Below are 20,776 nucleotides of genomic sequence, written 5' to 3' on the forward strand. Positions count from 1 at the left end.
TTGTATCTGCAGATCCCAAACTCCTAATTTATCCCTCCCTGCCTTCCCCCTTTTGTAATCATAAGTTTGTTTTCTGTGTAAGACTTGTTTTTTAAAATAAGCTTGGAGATCTTCTCCAGTTAGTGCTGAAATTGCTTTATTTTGTTCTTAATTATTTTCTTGTTTCTGTTCTCAATACTCATTTTTATAAGGATACATTTTGAACAGTGTCAGGTTTGGGAATAATTATTCTAAAAGAAATATTGATGTATGTATATATAATATGTATATATATTATATATATATATATAGAAATATTGGGGTTTTTTCTCAAGTATAAAGAACTCTGTTTAATGAACTCTTATTAATACTGATATTACAAAACTAGAAAGATAGGGTGTTCTGAGATTAATTTTCTTTGGAAACAAGATGGATTGGATTATTTTTCTATACACAGTGTTTTATGGATTTTTAAATTTGTAAAAATTGTCATTACCTTTCAGCTAATGTGAACAGTTACCACAATTAGTATATTTAAAATTTTTGTTTTTGTTGTTTCGAGACCTAACCAAAATAATGTTTTCAAAATCTAATGTGAGTAAACAAACTGTGGCAGACTTTAAAAAGCCGTACTTTCATATTAACTTAATTAACTGTCTCACAAAAGCTCACTTGATTTTTCACAGTCAGTTTTGGTTCTGTCTGTAAATAATATTTTTACCTTTAATATAATTAATATTTTTAGCCTTATTTTCAAAATAGTCTGTAATTCTAGTATGGAGTTCCTCTTTACTCCATCAGTAATCTAGGACATTTACTACTGGTTTGGCTGTGTGTTCTGTGTGTTATTTTGTTTGTGCCTTTGATTTTTTGTTCTGTTTTGTGTTTGTGCTAAAGCTTTTGGTATTAATTTTTAGTTCTATTGCATTGAGATTAGAGAGTGGGTTCTATAAGCTTTGGAGTGTATTGAGGTTTTCTTTGGTCTATTACGATTGAGTTTTGTTAATATTCAATAAAAATAGAAGGTATAGTTTCCATAGAGTCCAGAGTTTGATATATATTCATTCAGTCTCACTAATTATTAATCATGCCCTGCTAAAGACTGAAATTATTATTCTTCATTTTGTTTATTCTTTTTCTTTCCTCAACCATGGTTGTAGGAGAGTGATAGAATTTTTTAAGTATAGTTGCTGTACAATGTTATGTTACAGGTATACAATATAGTGAGTCACAGTTTTTAAAGGTTATACTCCATTTACAGTTATTATAAAACATTAATTATATTCTACATTTTGTACAATATATTCTTATAGCTTATTTTATACCCAATAGTTTGTTCCTCTTACACCCCTATCCTATATTGCCCCTTCTGCCTTTCCTCTCCCCATTGGTAAACATTAGTTTGTTTTCTGTATCTGTTAGCCTGCTTTTTTATTATACTCACTGGTTTGTTGTATTTTTTAGATTCCACGTGTAAGTGATTTCACACTGTATTTGGCTTTATCTATCTTATTTCACTTAGCATAATGCCCTCCAAGTCCATCCATTTTGCTGCACATGGCAAAATTTAGTTCTTTTTTAAGACTGAGTAGTATTCCTGTGTGTGGTGTGTGTGTGTATGTGTGTGTGCACACACCATATCTTCTTTAGCCATTCGCTTGTTGATGGACACTTAGATTGCTTCCATATCTTGGCAATTGTAAATAATGCTACTGTGTATCTGTCTTTAATTGATTATAAAAATAGTGCATGCTCGTTTTTTAAAAATACAATCCCAGGAGTGGAATTACTGTGTCATATGGTAGTTGTCTTTAGTTTTCTTGAGAACCCTTCATACTGTTTTTCCACAGTAGCTGCACAAATTTACACGTATGAGAGTTCCCTTTTCTCCACATCCTCATCAACATTTGTTATTTGTGTTCTTTTTGGTGATAGCCATTCTGACAGGTACGAGGTGATAATCTCATTGTGATTTTAATTTGCATTTCCTTGATGATTAGCAGTGTTGAGTATCTTTTCATGTGCCTGTTGGCTATTTGCATTTCCTCTTTGAAAAAATATCTATTCAGTTCTTCTGCCCATTTTTTAAACAGGTTTTTTTTGTTATTGAGTTGTATAGAATGCTATTTTTGTCTGTCATTTTCTTGATACTCTTCATGAAAAGTCTACTCTTCTAAAAAATCATGACTAACTTCTGTGTTTTTTAAAAGTAGCATGAACATCTCTTTCCCATTTGCTCTGCCTTTAATTCTATTTTGTCATATATTAATATTACTCTTAGTTTTTTAGATATTTGTGCATGATATACTTTTGCCCATTCTTCTATATTTTCCCATTTTCTCATATTACTTTGTTTTTAGATATGTCTCTTAACAGCTTCTAGTTGGACTTTTGTTTACTTTTCTTTTTGTTGTCATTTAACAAAATTCAGGATTCATTCTTTATGTCTAAATTTGATAGTTTTATCTGTTCACATTTATTGATATAACTTGATCAATTTAAATTTTCTGTTTTTTAATTTTGAATTCACTTTGTTTAAACTTGCTTTCATTTGGCCTTTTTTTAGCTGTAGGAATTTATTTTTTTGGCTTCTATTTCTTCCATGATTTGAAAGGCATTCATATTTTTTAAGTCTGCTAGAACTTAAATTTCATCAGAAAAGATGTTTGGGTCTAGATTTTACTAACCAGTAGCCTTTGGTTTTAGTTTTTCAAAACAAATACCTGTCTTTAATTGATTATAAGAGTAATGCATGCTCATTTTTTTTTAAATTACTGAAATTCAGGATCTTCATAATTCTTCTCTCTAAAGATGACTACTAATAAATTTGTTGCATGTATTCTCTGAAATTTTATGATTGTATATAAGCATATTCTTCTAAGTTTTGAAATAAATGGGATCATACCTGCTTTATTCACTCAATAGCATGATCATCTCGCACATCAGCAGTACAAGACTTAGGTGAGTTACCTTCTCTGTGCCTCAGATTCCTTGTACAAGAATAGTAGTAGTACTAGCTTCCTAAAGCTTTTGTCATAACTAAATGAATTAATACCTGGGAAATACTTGTAACAATGCCTGGCACATGGTAAGCATTCAAGGATTATAAGCTATTTTCATTTCATTTTGAATGATTCTGCATAATATGGTATCAGATATGCCATCATTTATTTAAAAGCCTCCCATGTACAGCATTTAGTTGTGAACGTGTCACTTAATAAGATCTTGTGTCTGACAGAATCTAGTAGGTTTTATATTTCCTCACCTACTTTCTGTTCTATATAAATGTGTGATTATATATATTTGTTAAATTATATATCTTCTCTCTTAAGACTTGTTTTTTTAACTATATTTCTTAAGTTAAAAGTCTCACTTAGCTTTACTTTTCATTATTAATTTATGCCAAAACTCCCCATTCTTGCATTCTAATTTTGAATTCATCTCTTTGGTTTCACTAGAGCAGCAGTTCTCAAAAGTACTGTAGGTCTCTAGAGGCCCCACAGACCTTTTCAAGAGTTCCATGAATTCAAAACTCTTTTCATAACAGTATTAAGACTTTATTTTCTCTTTTGATTGTGATGATACTTTTACTGATGATGTAAAAGCAAAGTGAGTAAAACTTTTTTTAATTGTTCAACTATGTATCTGTGGGAGGCCAATTTTTTTTCATATATTTCAGCCAAAGCAGTATGTCAAAACAAATTAAATGTGGAAGCAGATATGATAATTCAGCTGCCTTCTACTGAAACAAACATTTTAAAAATTTGCAAAAAATGTGATACAGTGCCATCCTTCTCCATTTGAGGGAGGGTGGAATACAGTTTTTGTTTTTTGTTTTTTTTTTAAAGATCTCATTTATGTTAACATGTAATGTCTTTTGGTTATTTCTAAATGAATTAATAAACATTTAACAGGTCTTCTACTTTAATTTCTAATTTGATAAATATCTATAGCTATAACCCATATTAAGGGAAAAAAATTCTTTGGAATCCTGAGACTGAAATGTTGGAGAATTACTGCCCTAGAATTCTTAAAGTGCACCTCACCTTTGCCTCCCACTCAAGGGAGCCTGGGTGATACATTTTCTGATTTGCTAATACCCAAGACTGCCTTTACACATGAATGTTGATTTGCTTGCAGTGAATACATGAGTCATAATTTACTCTTTCCAAACTGCAGGTCAGAGATTCTCAATCTTCTGCCTACCTTTAACAGCTCACACGTCTCCCATTATTAGTATTAGTGTCAGTAACTCTCCTCGATTCTACCTGGTCCCCAGGCCTTCTCCAAATATCATTACTGTAGTTAGTTTCTCCCTGTTCTCTAGAATTCGGTGTGACAGAGAGGTAAAAAATAAGACATCAGACTAATTTAATTTTCTTTAGTGTTATTGTGTTTGTTACTTATAAAACAAATTGCAAAGCTGTATTAATGAGAGAGTCTGTTGAATTTTTACTATAATATAGTGAGCTTTTATGATCTGCAGGTTCAGGCCTTTCTTGAGCTCAAAAAAATTTATTTTTATAACTATCTCACTTCCCTTTTTTCTTTATGTATTATTTATAGGTTTGAACTTTAGTTGCAGCAGTCATCTTTTTTTTAATTATTTTTATTTCCTTGTTTATCACCTCTGTATTCTGGTAGAATTTCTTAAACTTGTTCTCAAATCTTTAATTAAATTTTCTTAATTTGAGTAGTGCTGCCCATCTCTGACTTCAGTGCAGTTTTGTGTAAGTGTGTATATGTTTATTTATTTATTTTTTAAAATTTCGTCTAGTTGAAGTCTAGTTTGAAGTCTAGTTTGAAGTCTACTTGATTTACAATATTAGTTTCCGGTGGACAACAAAGCAGTTTGGTTATACATACATTTTTTTTTTCAGATTCTTTTCCATTATATGTTACTACAAGAAATTGAATATAGTTCCCTGTGCTATACAATAGGTCCTTGTTGTTTATCTAGTTTATATATAGTAATATGTATCTGTTAATCCCAAACTCCTAATTTATCTCTCCACTGCCCTTTCGCCTTTGGTAACCATAGTTTGTTTTCTATGTCCATGAGTTTGTTTTAGGTTTGTAAATAAGATTTGTATTTTTTTTTTAGATTTCACGTATAAGTGATACCTTGTGCTATTTGTCTTTCTCTGTCTGACTTACTTCACTTAATAATGGTAATCTCTAGGTCTATCCATGTTGCTGCAAATGACATTATTTCTTTTTATGGCTGAGTAATATTCCACTATATATATATATATATATATATATATACACTCCACATCATCTTTATCTAGTCATCTGTTGATGAGCATTTAGGTTGTTTCCATGTCTTGGCTATTGTAAATAATGCTGCTATGAACATTGGAGTACATGTCTTTTCGAATTACAGTTTTCTCCAGACATATGCCCAGGGGTAGGATTGCTAGATTGTATGATAAGTCTGTTTTTAGGTTTTTAAGGAACCTCCATACTGTCCTCCATCGTGGCTGTGCCAGTTTACATTCCCACCAACAGTGTAGGAGGGTTCCTTTTTCTCTACAGCCTCTCCAACAATTACTATTTGTAGACTTCTTAGTGATGGCCATTCTGACTGGTGTGAGGTTGGTGCAGATTTTAATTTTGCAATTACAATTTTAATTTCCTTGCTGTAACTCACTTTCTTAGCCAGCTTCCTTTTCCTGTCAGCTGGTATCTCAGTTTGTTCACTTTGTATATTTACCTGTTTTCTTTTTTTTTTAACATTTTTTATTGATTTATAATCATTTTACAGTGTTGTGTCAAATTCCAGTGTTCAGCACAATTTTTCAGTCATTCATGAACATATACACACTCGTCACATTTTTTTCTCTGTGAGTTATCATAACATTTTGTGTATATTTCCCTGTGCTATATACAGTGTAATCTTGTTTATCTATTCTACAATTTTGAAATCCCAGTCTATCCCTTCCCACCCTTCACCCCCCTGGCAACCACAAGTCTGTATTCTCTGTCTGTGAGTCTATTTCTGTCCTGTGTTTATGCTTTGTTTTTGTTTGCTTGTTTGTTTTTGTTTTTGTTTTTTAGATTCCACATATGAGCAATCTCATATGGTATTTTTCTTTCTCTTTCTGGCTTACTTCATTTAGAATGACATTCTCCGGGAGCATCCATGTTGCTGCAAATGGCGTTATGTTGTCGGTTTTTATGGCTGAGTAGTATTCCATTGTATAAATATACCACATCTTCTTTATCCAGTCACCTGTTGATGGACATTTAGGCTGTTTCCATGTCTTGGCTATTGTAAATAGTGCTGCTATGAACATTGGGGTGCAGGTGTCATCCTGAAGTAGGGTTCCTTCTGGATACAAGCCCAGGAGTGGGATTCCTGGGTCATATGATAAGTCTATTCCTAGTCTTTTGAGGAATCTTCACGCTGTTTTCTATAGTGGCTGCACCAAACTGCATTCCCACCAGCAGTGTAGGAGGGTTCCCCTTTCTCCACAGCCTCTCCAGCATTTGTCATTTTTGGATTTTTGAATGACGGCCATTCTGACTGGTGTGAGGTGATACCTCATTGTAGTTTTGATTTGCATTTCTCTGATAATTAGTGATATTGAGCATTTTTTCACGTGCCTTTTGATCATTTGTCTTCCTTAGAGAATTGCTTGTTTAGGTCTTCTGCCCATTTTTGGGTTGGGTTTATTTTTTTCGTATTGAGTTGTATGAGCTGCTTATATATTCTGGAGATCAAGCCTTTGTCGGTTTCATTTGCAAAAATTTTCTCCCATTCCGTAGGTTGTCTTCTTGTTTTACTTCTGGTTTCCTTTGCTGTGCAGAATACCTTTTTCATAGAAACTATGTCTTTTGGGTTCCATTTTGGTCACACTGTAAATGCTTTCTAAAATTAAGTTCTTGAGTTTTCAGTATGATACTCCTTTTTATTTTTTTTTTATTTTTTGCTATATGATTAGTTTTCATACCTCCCCATATTTTTCTTGTTACTGACCCTTTAAAGAGGGAAAGCTATCCAGATTCAGGGTGTGTGAACAGACAGTAAGGATTTCTTCTGACCACACTTAGCACTTGCTTATGTGCTAGAAGAATTTTACTTTCGGGTGGCTTTGTTGCCTGATGGGAGATCTTTTATACTCTCTATTGTCTAGTTCTAATACACTATGTAAAACATTGTCTTCAGGTAAGAATGTGCCTTAGGTCTCTGTGGCTCTGTCTCTGTATAAGATAATCCTTTGTGGGTAGAAAAATAGTGGATCAGTTTTTTTTTTTTCATCTGATGGGAGCAAACTCGTTGGTTAAGAATGAATATGCAAGGAGTTGGCCAATGTGTTTGTTTTTCTGAGCTTTTTTGAGTTGTCTGTTTCTGTTTGTTTCACAGAAGTTAGGGCAGGCTTTTCAGGAAATGTTTCCCTGAGAATATATTACTTATATTGGGGTTCAGTTTGCATTCCTTTTAAGTTTGTGGACATAATTCAGCTATCAGAACTTGCAGACATTTAGTATTAGCATTAGGATTTAATGTGTTCCTGTTGGTTGTAACTTATTTAGTATCTTTATTAAAATCACATAAAATTACATTTAAAGTATGAAATATTCTATTTAATGTTTAATTTTTGATCTAAAATTAATCGATAGTGCGCACACCCACTTCTCATGAGAATAGTATCAGCAGCTCTTACTCTCAGTGAATTTCACCATTTTGTGTTCTCCAGATTCAACATCATTTAATGTGTACTTCACATTCTGGCATTTTGACCCAGCCGTATGTTAATTTCTGTATCAAAGCCAGGGATAGGCAATGACTGTTAGTGTTTTTACAGAGCACATAATCAACCCATAAGCACCCATTCCCACTCACCAAGGCAGAGTAGTAACAGTGAGATTGTGTGGCTTTCAGGCACTCTAATAATGTTTTTTAAATACCTCTTTATATTTGTTTTGTATGTGTATATGATTTAGTAAGCAGCAGGTTACATAGTGTGACAAAGATGGTATAAATGTATACCAGTTCTTTACATTAGACTGTTATGCACAAGTCACTCATAGACATTGTAGGCAGTACTTATAAATAAGTAAGGCATTGTCTTTTCTTTAATGGAGTTATCATTGAAATTCATAAATAACAAATACCTAATTGAATAATGGTAATTATATAAGAGACATATAAACAAGAACTGAGGATTAAAAGGAGGGAATTACATATCAAGAATTTTGGGGGGAAAACAGTATCACGTTAAAGTTTTATAGAGAAAATAGATCTAGAAGGGATAGTGGAATTTCAGTGGAATTATTCAGATTAATACAAAAGTGGAAGTGGGGTAAACATACCAAAGAAAGGTGACAACATGAGGTTTCCCAGATGTGGGACAGCACTGGTTTGTTGGGAGTGGTGTGTGTGTGAGAGTGAAAAGGCCAGAATGGTAGTTAGTGTTGAAGATGACTTGGGTACCGTGATGAGGATTTTCTGTTAAACAAAAGGGAGCAGTGTATGTCAATAAATTTTTAAAAGGGGGGAGCAGTTGAAATTTTTTGAGTGAGGAAGAAGCATGATCAGTGTTACTCTTTAGGAACATTGATTTACATTTGTTGAATTATTGCAAGTGGGAAAATTGAGTGGAAAGCTGTTCAAATGAGAACTATTGAGGCCTCTAATAATATTATCAGTTGACATTTATTGAGTGCTAACTTATTCCAGCCACATTACATTATTTCAGTGAAGGCTCACAACACTGTAGTAGGTACTTTCCAAATTAGCACCTCCTGGATTTCCAGTTGGCTTATGAGAATTCGATACACCATAATATAGTCATTTCTCCAGGCATATTCTCTTCCATACATGTGTGCATACAGCCACACTGTCCAAATCAGTAGACACCTTATTGATACTGTTATTTCTTAATTTAGCATTTTATAATATGCTGTTATATAATCAGCAATCAAAACAAATTTTTATTGAGATTTAAAAGTACCATATTTGAAATTGTGGTAGAAATAAGAGAAGTATAAGATGTAGTCTCTAACCTCTAAAGACCCTTAAGATCTAACAACACAAGACGTAAATACATGAAATATAAGTGATAATAAAAGATGAATTTACAACAAGCTAAGTTACTGAGCATTCTGTTCATTTAGACTCCTCTGCATTTGTGGTACTCAGCTAAATGGCATTCACTTATTTGCATCTAGCTTCCCAGCAAAGGAGCAGATTCTTTCCATCAGAGTCAGGCCTTCCTATTTTATCCCAAGCAAGTAGCACAGTGACTAACTTATGATAGGCTCAGTAAATGTTTGTTGAATTAAATTAATTATAAGTGTATCTTTTTCAAATACTGTGTTTCTTCACCTTTTTAAATCCATGCCTACTTTGTTAGTAAACAACTCAAAGTAATAATAGATTTGAAAGAAAAAAATTTTTGACTTTGAAATGTATGTATATATATTTTTTACATTGTTCATGTTGTATTAAATCTTCTCACTTGATCCAGCTTGTATGGAAAGTTAAGTGTACCTACCGTAGCATCTATTTTCAGCATCCAGTTTCTTGAACTACTTTGTTTTCATAGCCGGAAGTACAGAAAAACCTTTTTCTTCGGTCTAGAATATAAGAGAGGCCTGGGGGAACAATTGTAGATTGACAGGACCACCAGATGCCTTTAACCCATAGAAGTAAAGAGCACAAAAACTAACCACAAAAAGACTTTAGAGGTCATCTTTTCCAGCCACAGGTATTTCAGTGAGGAAATTAAGATCTCCCAGGCTTTTTACTTCCCCGTCGTGGGCAGTGGCAGAGGTAACTAGAGCTGAGGGCTTGGCCGGTGTTTTTCCACTATTTAATACGTCTCTTCATAAAGTAGAACTTAAGTAGGCAGTGAAAGTTCGAGAAAGGGGTTCTTAACCTCTCAGGGTTCATGGCCCCTTTTGAGAATAATCTGATGAGAAGTTGACCCAGACTCTACCTAGAGAATTCTATACACACACAAAAGAATATGTAAACTTTTTGAAAGTCTGTTCACAGATTGCCTAGTGGTCTGTAGATCTTAAGAGGAAAGGTATGCCACCAATATGAGCATACTGTATCCATGGCATCAGAAATAGACAAGACTGAATTAGATTGTCATCAGCTTACAGTCTTTCAAGGAGTTACTCTAAGCATATAAACATGGCCCAAATTGCTGAAGCATCCTTGGGTAAGAGGAGTGGGGGACAATACTTTCATATTTGGGGGTGTGGCTTATATATTAAAACAAGTAAAAATATGCATATATACGTGTGTGTGTATATATATATATACACACACATACATTCATGATATATGCATATTTGTACAGATATATTTGAATGAATTTTTAGTTTGGCTCTTTAAGATTCTGCTTTCAGACTCAGGGAAGCATATATTTTCTATCCTTTGCTATTTGGAGTACTTCAGTGAAAAAGTTTGAGAAGTACTGGGTAGAGAGTTAGTGGAGCAGGCAGCTTTATATCTTTGTGAGTGATGAGATGAGATAGGTAGGTAGATAGTTGATAGTTAGCATTTCATACATATTTTGTCAAATTAGTCAATCATTGAAGAGTAAAATTCTTGTGGGTACAGACCCACAATTCTACTTTCTTGTACCCTTAGCATGCCTAGGAACCTGATTTCACAATAAATGCTAGTTGATTTATGGATATCCATTGTACCAATAGTCAGATAAGAGAATTTATCAGTATAACTGAGGCTCTTGGCTATTTAGAACAGTGGTGCTCAAGAAATAAAATATGACCAGCTTTCTCAAATGCCAGCAATGTCACTATTGAAGAACAGCAGGAATCAACACATCCTAAAGCATTTCATGGTCACTGTGGTAGAGCTGAATAGAATGTATTAATTTAAACAATGCACCAGAAAATATCATGAAATAGTAGTATTTTATATCTGCAGTATTACATATATGTTATGTATAACATATCTGGAATATATTATATTTAGAAAAAATAAAAATAGCTCCAAAACAACTTTCTTGGTACAAGAAAAATATGGTTAAAAAATACAATTTTAATGTAATAAAAATCTGTCATATATTTAACGGCCAACAGGCTTCATGTTGCAATGACAGGAAGAAGAATAAAATGAAACTGGGAAAACTATTCTTACTAAAAAGGGAGAGGTGATGCTAGACAAGGCTGGATGTGATGACAAGTTAGGTTTGTCAGCCTGCTTTACCTCATCTGTAAAGTAGGAGTGTATGCTGTGTGCAGAGTTTTTTTGTCACCTGCCTGGTTATTTACACACATATCTTGGTGAGAATGTTACTGTTGCCTGACTCTGTGACATATGATATTCCTGTGTGATGATTTCTTTAAAAACACAAACTTTATCACTAAGAAAGTCATCCCCCCAAATTCTATAATCAAGGTATTCCTGTGAGGATACTATTATAAGACTATAAGGCTAACCAAATTTATTAGCTGTTTGAATTATATATGATGATAATCTGAATTCATAACCAAGATCTCAAATACTTGTTTTAAACATCTGGTAGAAGCGAACAAGTCAGAAGAGGGAAACGATGAAGCAGTAGTCAGAGAGCAGGAGGAAAACTGCAATAATGTGGCACGCCTGAAGCCAAGGAAAGAGAATGTTTAGAAAAGGAAGGAGTGATCTTCTTTGTCACTGTTGGGAGGTCGGTTAAGGTGAGGACTGAGATACTACCTTTGCATTTTGCAATGTGGAGGTCTTTGACCTCAGCAAAAATGGTTATGATATAGTGTCAAGTGTGGAAGTCATATTCGAATGGGAAGTGAGAAACTGGATACTGCAAATATAAACACTGCTTTTGGAAAGTTTAGCCATGAAAAGGATAAGAGAGAATAGTAACTAAAAAGGTGGATGTCAGGTAAAGGATAGGTTTTTGTGTTGCTATTTGCTTTTTTAGTGGGAGAGTTGTAAATGGCATAATCTGATGAGAAGGAGCCAGTAGAGCAGGGGAGGTTGAAAACACAGGTAAGAAAAGAGATAAACAAAGGAATACCTTTTTTTAAGAAAACAAGAAAGGATGATTTAGGTGAGGGATTGGCTTTATATAGGAAAGGATTTGTCAGTTGCAGGAAGGTGTGGTGGAGAGAAGTTCAAGAGGAAGTTCATGTCTGAAGGCAGTTTTCTGTTTAAGGAAGGAGGAGATAGAGAAGTTCAAGGTTTATAAAAAGTGGAAGAGATTTAAAATAGTCTGTTTGGAAGACGGAAGAGCAAGAAAGGAAAGAAAACATGGTAAGATTGCCGTGTAATGCTAAGGGACTTGTTGAGATCATGCATCTCTCTCCTCTGTCCCCAGAATCTGGGAGGCAAAATTAGTGTTAGATTTTTCTCTTTAGCTGGTAATGTTTCATGGCGTTAGAATAAAGATCTAACATCCTCTCCGCTGATGTCACTAATGCCAAGGGTAGGTAGAAAGGAACTAAAGAGAGCACTATCTTCCTTCCCTGTTTCACCATCACTACTGAAGTTACTACCTACCCAGACTGCTGGAAAGCTGGTGAAATTGTCATTCAAGCCTCCTCTAACCATAAACATACCACTGATCTCAAATTACTAACGCATTATCAGTGTTTGCTTGAAAAGGAAGATATTATGTATGACTTACTTCCAAGTCTGTTGATTGAACAACTTCACCATTTGTTCAGTGTAAAAGCTTCCATTATGTAAATGTTTATGTGTTAGAAACTATAGTAGGTGTTAGAGATGCAAAAGTAGGTAATAGTGACATGATACCTAACTTATTCATAGAGGATACAGATAGAGTAGAACTGAGTAGGATACAGATTAAGTAGAAAGTGACACAGGAAAATACAGCATGCTTTGGGCACCCCTATGAAGGTATTACTCAAAGTTATGGTAGGTCAGGATGACTTTCCAGAGGAAGTTTAATTAAAGTTTGATTCTAAAGGATTAGTAGGAGTTAACCGAGCAAAGGACGTAGGAAGGAATGCTGGGAGAATTGAAGCTGGAAAGGTAGTCACTGGGTAGATCACTCCACATCTTGTAAACTATGTCAGGTTGTTTAGACTTCTTCTCTAGGAGCAATGGATGGTCATTGGAGTACTTTTAGAATGGGAATAATGTGATGACATTTCGTGTTCAGCAAGATCCCTGTAGCTGCAGAGTAAAGAATGAGGCAGGCAAAATGGGGCTGGAAGTTGAGGGACCAATTAAGAGGTTTTATCAGCAATCCAAACAATTGTTTTGATCTCTAAATCCCATCCAGCTAGTAGGGGTCATATAGATCTGCTCTTATCCCACTTTAAAATTTCTTGTTCTATGTAGTTTGTTGAGTTACAGGATATAGAAGTCAAGAGCTTTTTATTCAGCACTAACAGGGAAGGAACTTGACATCAAATAGATTTTGCCCTTTAAGTCTCCCATGAAGGTCATTCCTGTCCGCATTCTACCTCAAATTTTGATTTGTTAGCATCTCATTTTATAAGAATAGAACCACAGAGACTTGATTTTGAAAACCTATATTACTGAGGTAAAGTTGAAATGCAACAAACTACAGATATTTAAAGTGTGCAATTTGGTAAGTTTTGACGTTTATATAATTGAGAAACCATCACTACAACCAAGATGATAAACATCCATTACCCTCAAGTGCCGCTTGGTAGTCCTTCCCTCCCGTCCAAAAGCAGCCACTGATCTGCTTTCTATCACTATAAATTAATTTGCATATTTTATAGTTTTATGCCAATACCATGCTTTGGTGATTACTGCAGTTTTAATAGTTCTTGAAATCAGGTAGTGTTAACCCGCCAACGTATTCTTTCTTTTCAAAGTTGTTTTGGCTGTTCTAGATAGTTTGTGTTTCCGTATGAAGTTTAGGATTAGTTTGTCAATTTCTTTTTTTAAAAGCCTGCTGGTGTTTTGATTGGTATTGCAATGAATCTGTGCATCAATTTGTGAAGAACTGAGATCTTTACATTATTGAGTCTTACAACCCATGAACGTGCTGTCTCCATTTATTTATGTAGGTCCTCTCTAATTTAGACAGTATTTAGTAGTTTTCAATACATAAGTATTTCACATTTTTGTGAGATTTATCACTGAGTATTTCACATTTTTATATGCCATTGTAAATAATACTGATTTTGGCTTTGATTTGCAGTTATTCATTACTAGTGCTATATAAAAATGCAGTTGATTTTGTATGTTGATCTTTTGTCCTGCAGCATTGCTAAAATTACTTACTAGTTTTAGTAGGTTTTTGGTAGATTCTATTGGATTTTCTACATACAGTCATGTCATCTGCAAATAAAGACAGTTACAGTTCTTCCTTTTCAAAATGGATAGATTTTGTTTATTAGTTTTCACTAATTCCACTGATTGGAACCTCCAGTACAGTGTGGACTAGAAATGATAAGAAAAGACATCTTGTCTTCCTGATTTTTAGAGGAAAAACATTCAATCTGTCACCAATTAAATATGATGTTAATTGTAGTTTTTTTTTTTGGAGAAGCCCCTTATAATGGCCTTCTTTACCTAGTTTGCTGAGTTTTTAATCAATAAAGGATATTGGATTTTGCGAAGTGCTTTTTGAGATAATAATATGGTTTTTCTTTTTTTAGATTGTTAAAATGGTGAATTATGTTGACTGACTTTTCAAATATTCAACCAACCCTTGTATTCCTGGGATAAACCCAGTTAGTCGTGGTATATTATCCTTTTTATATGTTGTTGGATTCATTTTGCTAAAATTTTGTTTAGAATTTGTCTTTATAAGAAATATTAGCCTGTGGTATCCTTTTCTTATATCATCTTTGTCTCATTTTAGAATCAGAGTAATGCTGACCTCATAGAATGAGTTCGAGTGCTTCCTATTTTCTGGAAGAGTGTGTAGAATTGGTATTATTTTTTTCTTAAATGTTTGGTAAAATTTACCAGTGTAGGCATCTGGGGCCTGGGAGTTCTTTGTGAGAAGATAAACTGTAAAGTCTGATATTGTTAGCAGTTTGTGTCTTTACTCTTTTTTTCTGTGATCACTCTAGCTAGAGATTTAGCAATTGTATTGATCTTGAAGAATCAGCTTTTGATTTCTATTATTTTTCAGTTTTCCATTTTATTGATTCCTGCTTACTTTCAATTTATTTGTTTTTTTAATAGACCTTTTTTAGAGCATTTTTAGGTTCACAGCAAAATTGAACAGAAGGTATAGATAGTTCCATATGCCTTTTTCCTCCTTAGTTTCTTAAGGTAGAAGTACAAAGGTGATTAGAGATTTTTCTACTTTTCCAATACAGGCATTTAGTACTATAAATTTCTCCGTAAGTACTGCCTTTGCTAAGGGCTGCAGAAGAAGAGCCTTTCTTTCCTGTCAGTCACACAGAGCCTTTCCAGTACTGTTATTTTTGTCTGCTAAAATAAGAATTGTAAACAGCAGTGTCTGCAGGGATAAAAGAGAAAGTTTAAACTCACAACAGTTCCTTTTTAATATGCATTTTGCATACTTGTACTAAGTAGGAAAGGAAAATACCACATACTTTGACTCAGGAAAATATATTTTTGGCAAAGCTATCTTACTGAGTGCTTACTGCAGTTATTTCTTCTCTTTGTTTCACTGGGAAGGCCTATCCAGTTAATCCTTTCCAGTTATTAATAATGGGAAGGAAGTAATAATGCAAGGAAAACTGGTTTTATCTGAATTATTTTAAGCAATATCTCTTTACCTCATAGCCTCACATTTCTGCAGTTGTGAATAAAGACTAAGGCATATACCAAGTTGCCCTTATTATTAAAACTGTTTCTGAATATAAAGTATATTAAATTATATCTTTATATTTAACCATTATACAGAACCCTTCATTAACCTAATCATGGATAACCTTTTAGAACCAACATCAGGAGCCCACAGCAATAATAGTTAACTTTATTAAACATATTAGCCTGTGTCAGGTACTGTTAGATACTTTGCATGGATTATCTCATTTGATGATACACTAAAACCCTGTGAGGTGTATTTTCATTCCCATTTTACAGATAAGAAAACAAACATCTAGAAAGTAACTAGCCTAAGGTCCTACATCTAAGTGGTGGAATGGGAGCCCTAGCACAGTCTCCAGTGATCTTAAGCCTATTATAAACCTCCTTCTATATCCATATACTTTATAGGAGCCCCTGTTTTACTGCAGGTATCACATTGACTTGAATAAATAACCTATTAGCAATTATGGCTGTGAGTCACTCAAGTACTTAGAGAAAGGTTGTTTTATCATCTAGTAATTTAAAGGAGGAAAATGATTATTGATGAAATTTTTGATCTTCCACAGAGACAGTGTATTTGAAATATACATCTGAGCTGGAACTTGGGAACACTGTTGTGACAGACAAGTGCTATCACCTCTTGGAACGCTTTTTTTTTTTGTTTTAAGTACCAGCCCTTGAATAATAAGTAAGATGATAGAGTTGACTCTCATACTTAGCAGAGGATGTACAGCCCTGGAGTTAAACTTTTTCCTTAGGGGAAAGAAATACCTCTGTATACTTAGTAATTTCAAATTATTATGACTTCATTGTTTGAAAAATTGATCCATTATCTAATAGTGACCCTTAACATTAAAATGAAAAGACTAACTGGATTTGATTCAGTACTTGAGTATATGTCTTATGTACATAGATAACTTATAATAGTAGTTAAGATATTATAGCTAGTATTAATAGAAACATGATTAAGTGCTTTATGTTGATCGCCTAGTTTAATTCTCAAAACAGCTCCATGAGATGTAGTTATTGTTATTTCCATTATGTTTAGTCATTAGTGTATTCATGTGATTATTTGATTAATATATGCCTCCCACACTAGGTAGTAAGCTCCGTGCAATCAGAAGCCACGTCTGGTTTTGCTCATCGCTGTCACCTCTTCACAGAGCTGGCCATACACAATAGGGCATTAGTAAATGTGGAGTGAGTGAATGAAATGAATTCTTTTTTGTTTGTTTTGTTTTGTTTGGAGGGTAATTACGTTTTGTTTTGTTTAATTTAACTGACATATTGGAGAGCGAACCCATGACCTCATGCGTGCTAGGCATGAGCTCTACCATTGAGCTACACCCTCCCCACTGAAGTGAATTCTTAATAGTTAATACTGATTACCTTGTGATTATGATGTCTGCCTCCATCAAAGTAGTGATGCTTACTTTGACGTATTACAATACGTGTCGTATGATCTGTGTAAAATCCAAGTATGTGAGCTCATCAGTCTTTCATGGCCACATCCTGACATCATGCTGATTAAACTCCTTAGAAATAGAACACTGTAATATATTTCATTACATTTAGCATTATTTTGTACTGTTTTCAGCTTGACTAAGCATGATTTGAATGATTATCATACTGTGTGCTAACTATTGTGCAGAATTTAATTTCAAGTTCTTGGTTACTTACTGCACTTCGCAAGAAATGTAATTCTTTCATGAAACTCTTACAGCTTTAAGAATATAAAACATCAGGTGCTTCGTTTCCCTTCTTCAGTCTACCATCCTTATGAATATTGTTTTCATTTGGCTTCTTTTATAAGGGAGAAGACGTCAACCGGACACTAGAAGGTGGAAGGAAGCCTCTTCATTATGCAGCAGATTGTGGGCAGCTTGAAATCCTGGAATTTCTGCTGCTGAAAGGAGCAGATATTAATGTATGTAAAGAACATTGTCATTTTAGAAAAAAAATTGTTGTATGCTTTAGGTAATTATTTTCTGTAGATTTGTAAGTTAACTTGCAGAAGCTTCATTTGAAGTAAGAATATAGTCTGAAGTTATACCAAATTCCTCTAACTTAAAAATATATAGTTGGGACTCTTTCTTAAATAAGCAGAACAAATTGATTTTTTTTTTAACTGATAAAACTGGGAATTAGGGTGTTTCCCTTTCAGGTTCCAAAGCACTTGAGAGTTAGCACTGTCTATAGGTGGCAAATGGCTGTCACTCAGTGGAGCATAGGACTGTGCAGTCATGTAAGAACTGGACTTGTGGACAAAGGTCAGACAGGAGCAATCGTCTCTGGACTCTTGCCTTTTGTAGCTTCTGCATTTCAGAGTCTTTGAAAAATGTTTAAGTAACCATGACATCAAGTGAGATGAACTTTTCACGTTTCAAGGAACACCATGTCACACGGTCCAACTGTGGCTGTCTTTTACCTCTTCATTGGCTATGTTCCTCCCCTTTTCCTGGACCTCATTTGCATTTCTGCAGTATTGAGGAGTTGAGGCTCAGAGAGGTTAAACAGCTGGCTGCACAGTAAGTGGCAGAGCCCAGATATCAGCTGGGGTCAAAGCCCTGCTCCCTCTATTTCACTCTTAATTCCCAAGGAGAAGCTGCTGTGGGTTGGGCCTTTGGCAGCTCTCTAAGAGGCTAAAAACATGTAGCTATGAAACAGTTTTGTATTGAAAGGCAAATGGGTAAAGGTGGATTTTTGAAATAGTTACAGATGTTCCCTAATTAGATCTAGAAGGAAGAAATGAAAAATGGATAAGATGATTTACATCTCTGTTATTTCGTAGGCTCCAGATAAACATCATATTACCCCTCTTCTGTCTGCCGTCTATGAAGGTCATGTTTCCTGTGTGAAATTGCTTCTGTCAAAGGTGAGGTCAATTGCTGGATTTTATTGCTTTTCCATTACTGTGTAACTGTTTAAGCTGAGTATTTGGTAATTTACTTAAATTTTGTGTGGCATCAGGAACAGAAGATTAGAGATAATGTCCAGAATTGAAATCTAGAGCAGTGTTGCTCAGAATAGCTGGCCCACAAGCTGCTTGTTACCAGTTCATGGTAGGTAAGGAGCTTGGGCTACAATATAAGTTAACACAGTCTCCTTCACCAAGAGTATCTTGCTATTTAAAAAAAAAAATGTTAGCTGAACTAAGCACTGTACTTAATAATATAGAAAATGTTGCCCTGGGCCAGTACCAGGTTCACATAACGCTCTTTGAATAACCCTGGTTTGAAATTTGTAGATTTCATTTTCAGTAGTATGCACTGAGCAAGATTATTAGAGGCAGATTGCTTGCTATAAGTAAGGACTCTCGAAGTCATCTGGTTTCTTGATTGAGATTGTGATAAATTTGGAGTTCCCTCATGTTTTGTCTTTGCTATTACAAGCTTTCAGATGAAGTTCAAAATCCAGCCTCACGAATTAACCAATCAGTTGTGATCATTCTAGCTGCATTGGATGGGACCTGCAAATGGTGGAAGACAAGAAATGTTCATACGATAAGCTTGGGATTGATATTGGTGCCTTAAGATTTCATGGCCGTACTCTGGAAAAGTGCTGTTCATAACATTTCACTTGGAATTTTAAAAATAAGCCTTGCTAAAAGAGGCAGGGAAAAAATAGAAATTAAATGAGTGAATGTATATAAAGCATTTTTCTACAGTACCTGACACATAATAAGTGCTTATTTAAAATAGTAGCTTTAAGACTATGACTAAGAGGATTTCATGCTTCATTAAGATTTGAAGAACATTGGGAAAGAAAGTGGCACATTTGTCCCAACTCTTTATTGACAACTCTTTAAAGTTGTCTTTTTCTGAAAATGGTTAATTCAGGTTTTCTAACATTTTTTTTAAAGATAATTGTTCTGAAAGCAATTAATTTAGGTCCTCAAAAACTAGGGTTTTATACCCATACCTTCATGGTAAACAAAACACAAATACTGAATGATTCCTTCCTTCGCCTTCTTTCTCCCTCTCTGCCTGACCTTTTCTACCCAGCCAAGGATTTTGTTCTCTGAAAATAAAAATCCCCGTGGGATCCTTTATAGCTTAGGGCGCTAGTCATTTACTAAATGAGATGCCCCTAAGCCAACTCTTTCTTCCCAGTCAGATCTCAAACTATAGATCAGAATGGTATTTCTTTTTCATAGGCCTGTCTTTCCTCCTAGGACAAGTAAAACAAGATGTAATTATTATTATAGAAGAATGGTTTGGACTCTCTCTAGCATATTTCTTATTCTCAAAACATGATGCTCCAAGTCATTGAGATCTTCTGGTTGTAAGATTCCATTGTTAAAGAATCTTCCACATTAAAATAGTTCCTGAAAAGCTGGCTTGACTTGAATGTACATTAAGCCTTAATATATTGTCCCAGAAGAGTCTTTATAAATATGTACTATGTTGCTAAACTGTTGGCTGTGAATTATCTGATTTATAACTAGTTTATTTTTTATTTTACTTGTGCCCTAAATATTGTTTTTTCATTTGTGTCTAAGCCTTAATTTTTGTAGCTAAATAAGTGATACTCAGAGATGGCTGTTTTGATGGCAGATCAGTTGTAACCACATAGAGCTGTTATTTTAGGTGAAAGATTTTTTTACCGTTTTGAAAGCAATATAATAAAAGTTAGTTTTGCTTTCTCAAAATTAATTACTTTTATTTTATTTTTGCATAAGTTTCTTTAATGGATACCCTGTAGTTGTGTTAGCCAAATTTTGGGGGGAGGGAGGGAACTGTGCTTTTTCAAAAATCTTTAATTGCTACAATTAAGGCTATTCCAGTGCATTTTTTTTTAAAGTTGTAATCAGTGCTTATATTATGAAATCTGGTTTGTTCTGCCTTTTATCAAAAGTAGAACCCTTTTGGATTATTATGAATTCATTTTAAAAGTACATCGTTTAGAAGTTTTTCAGATTCACTGATATTGCTCACATACAGCTGACCCTTGAACAACAAAATTTGTACTAAACCAGTTCACTTACATGCAGATTTTTTTCAGTAGTAAATGCTGTAGTACCACACAATGCACAGTTGGTTGAATCCGGATGTGGAGGAACTGCAGATATGAAAGGCC

The 20,776-nt window shown here is 34.2% G+C and overlaps 1 protein-coding gene across 2 annotated transcripts in view; it reads left to right on the forward strand.

Moving 5' to 3' along the window:
• The window catches only part of MTPN (myotrophin), a 56,839-nt gene that overhangs the window by 17,829 nt on the left and 18,234 nt on the right, over positions 1-20,776 (forward strand). For both annotated transcript variants that reach the window (XM_072964387.1, XM_006213101.4), the window contains 2 exons: positions 17,511-17,624; positions 18,489-18,572. In XM_072964387.1, the coding sequence (XP_072820488.1) occupies positions 17,511-17,624; positions 18,489-18,572 (198 nt within the window). The remainder of the gene's footprint in view (positions 1-17,510; positions 17,625-18,488; positions 18,573-20,776) is intronic.

This window comes from Vicugna pacos, chromosome 7, assembly GCF_048564905.1.
Source record: "Vicugna pacos chromosome 7, VicPac4, whole genome shotgun sequence".
Classification (NCBI taxonomy): Eukaryota; Metazoa; Chordata; class Mammalia; order Artiodactyla; family Camelidae; genus Vicugna; species Vicugna pacos.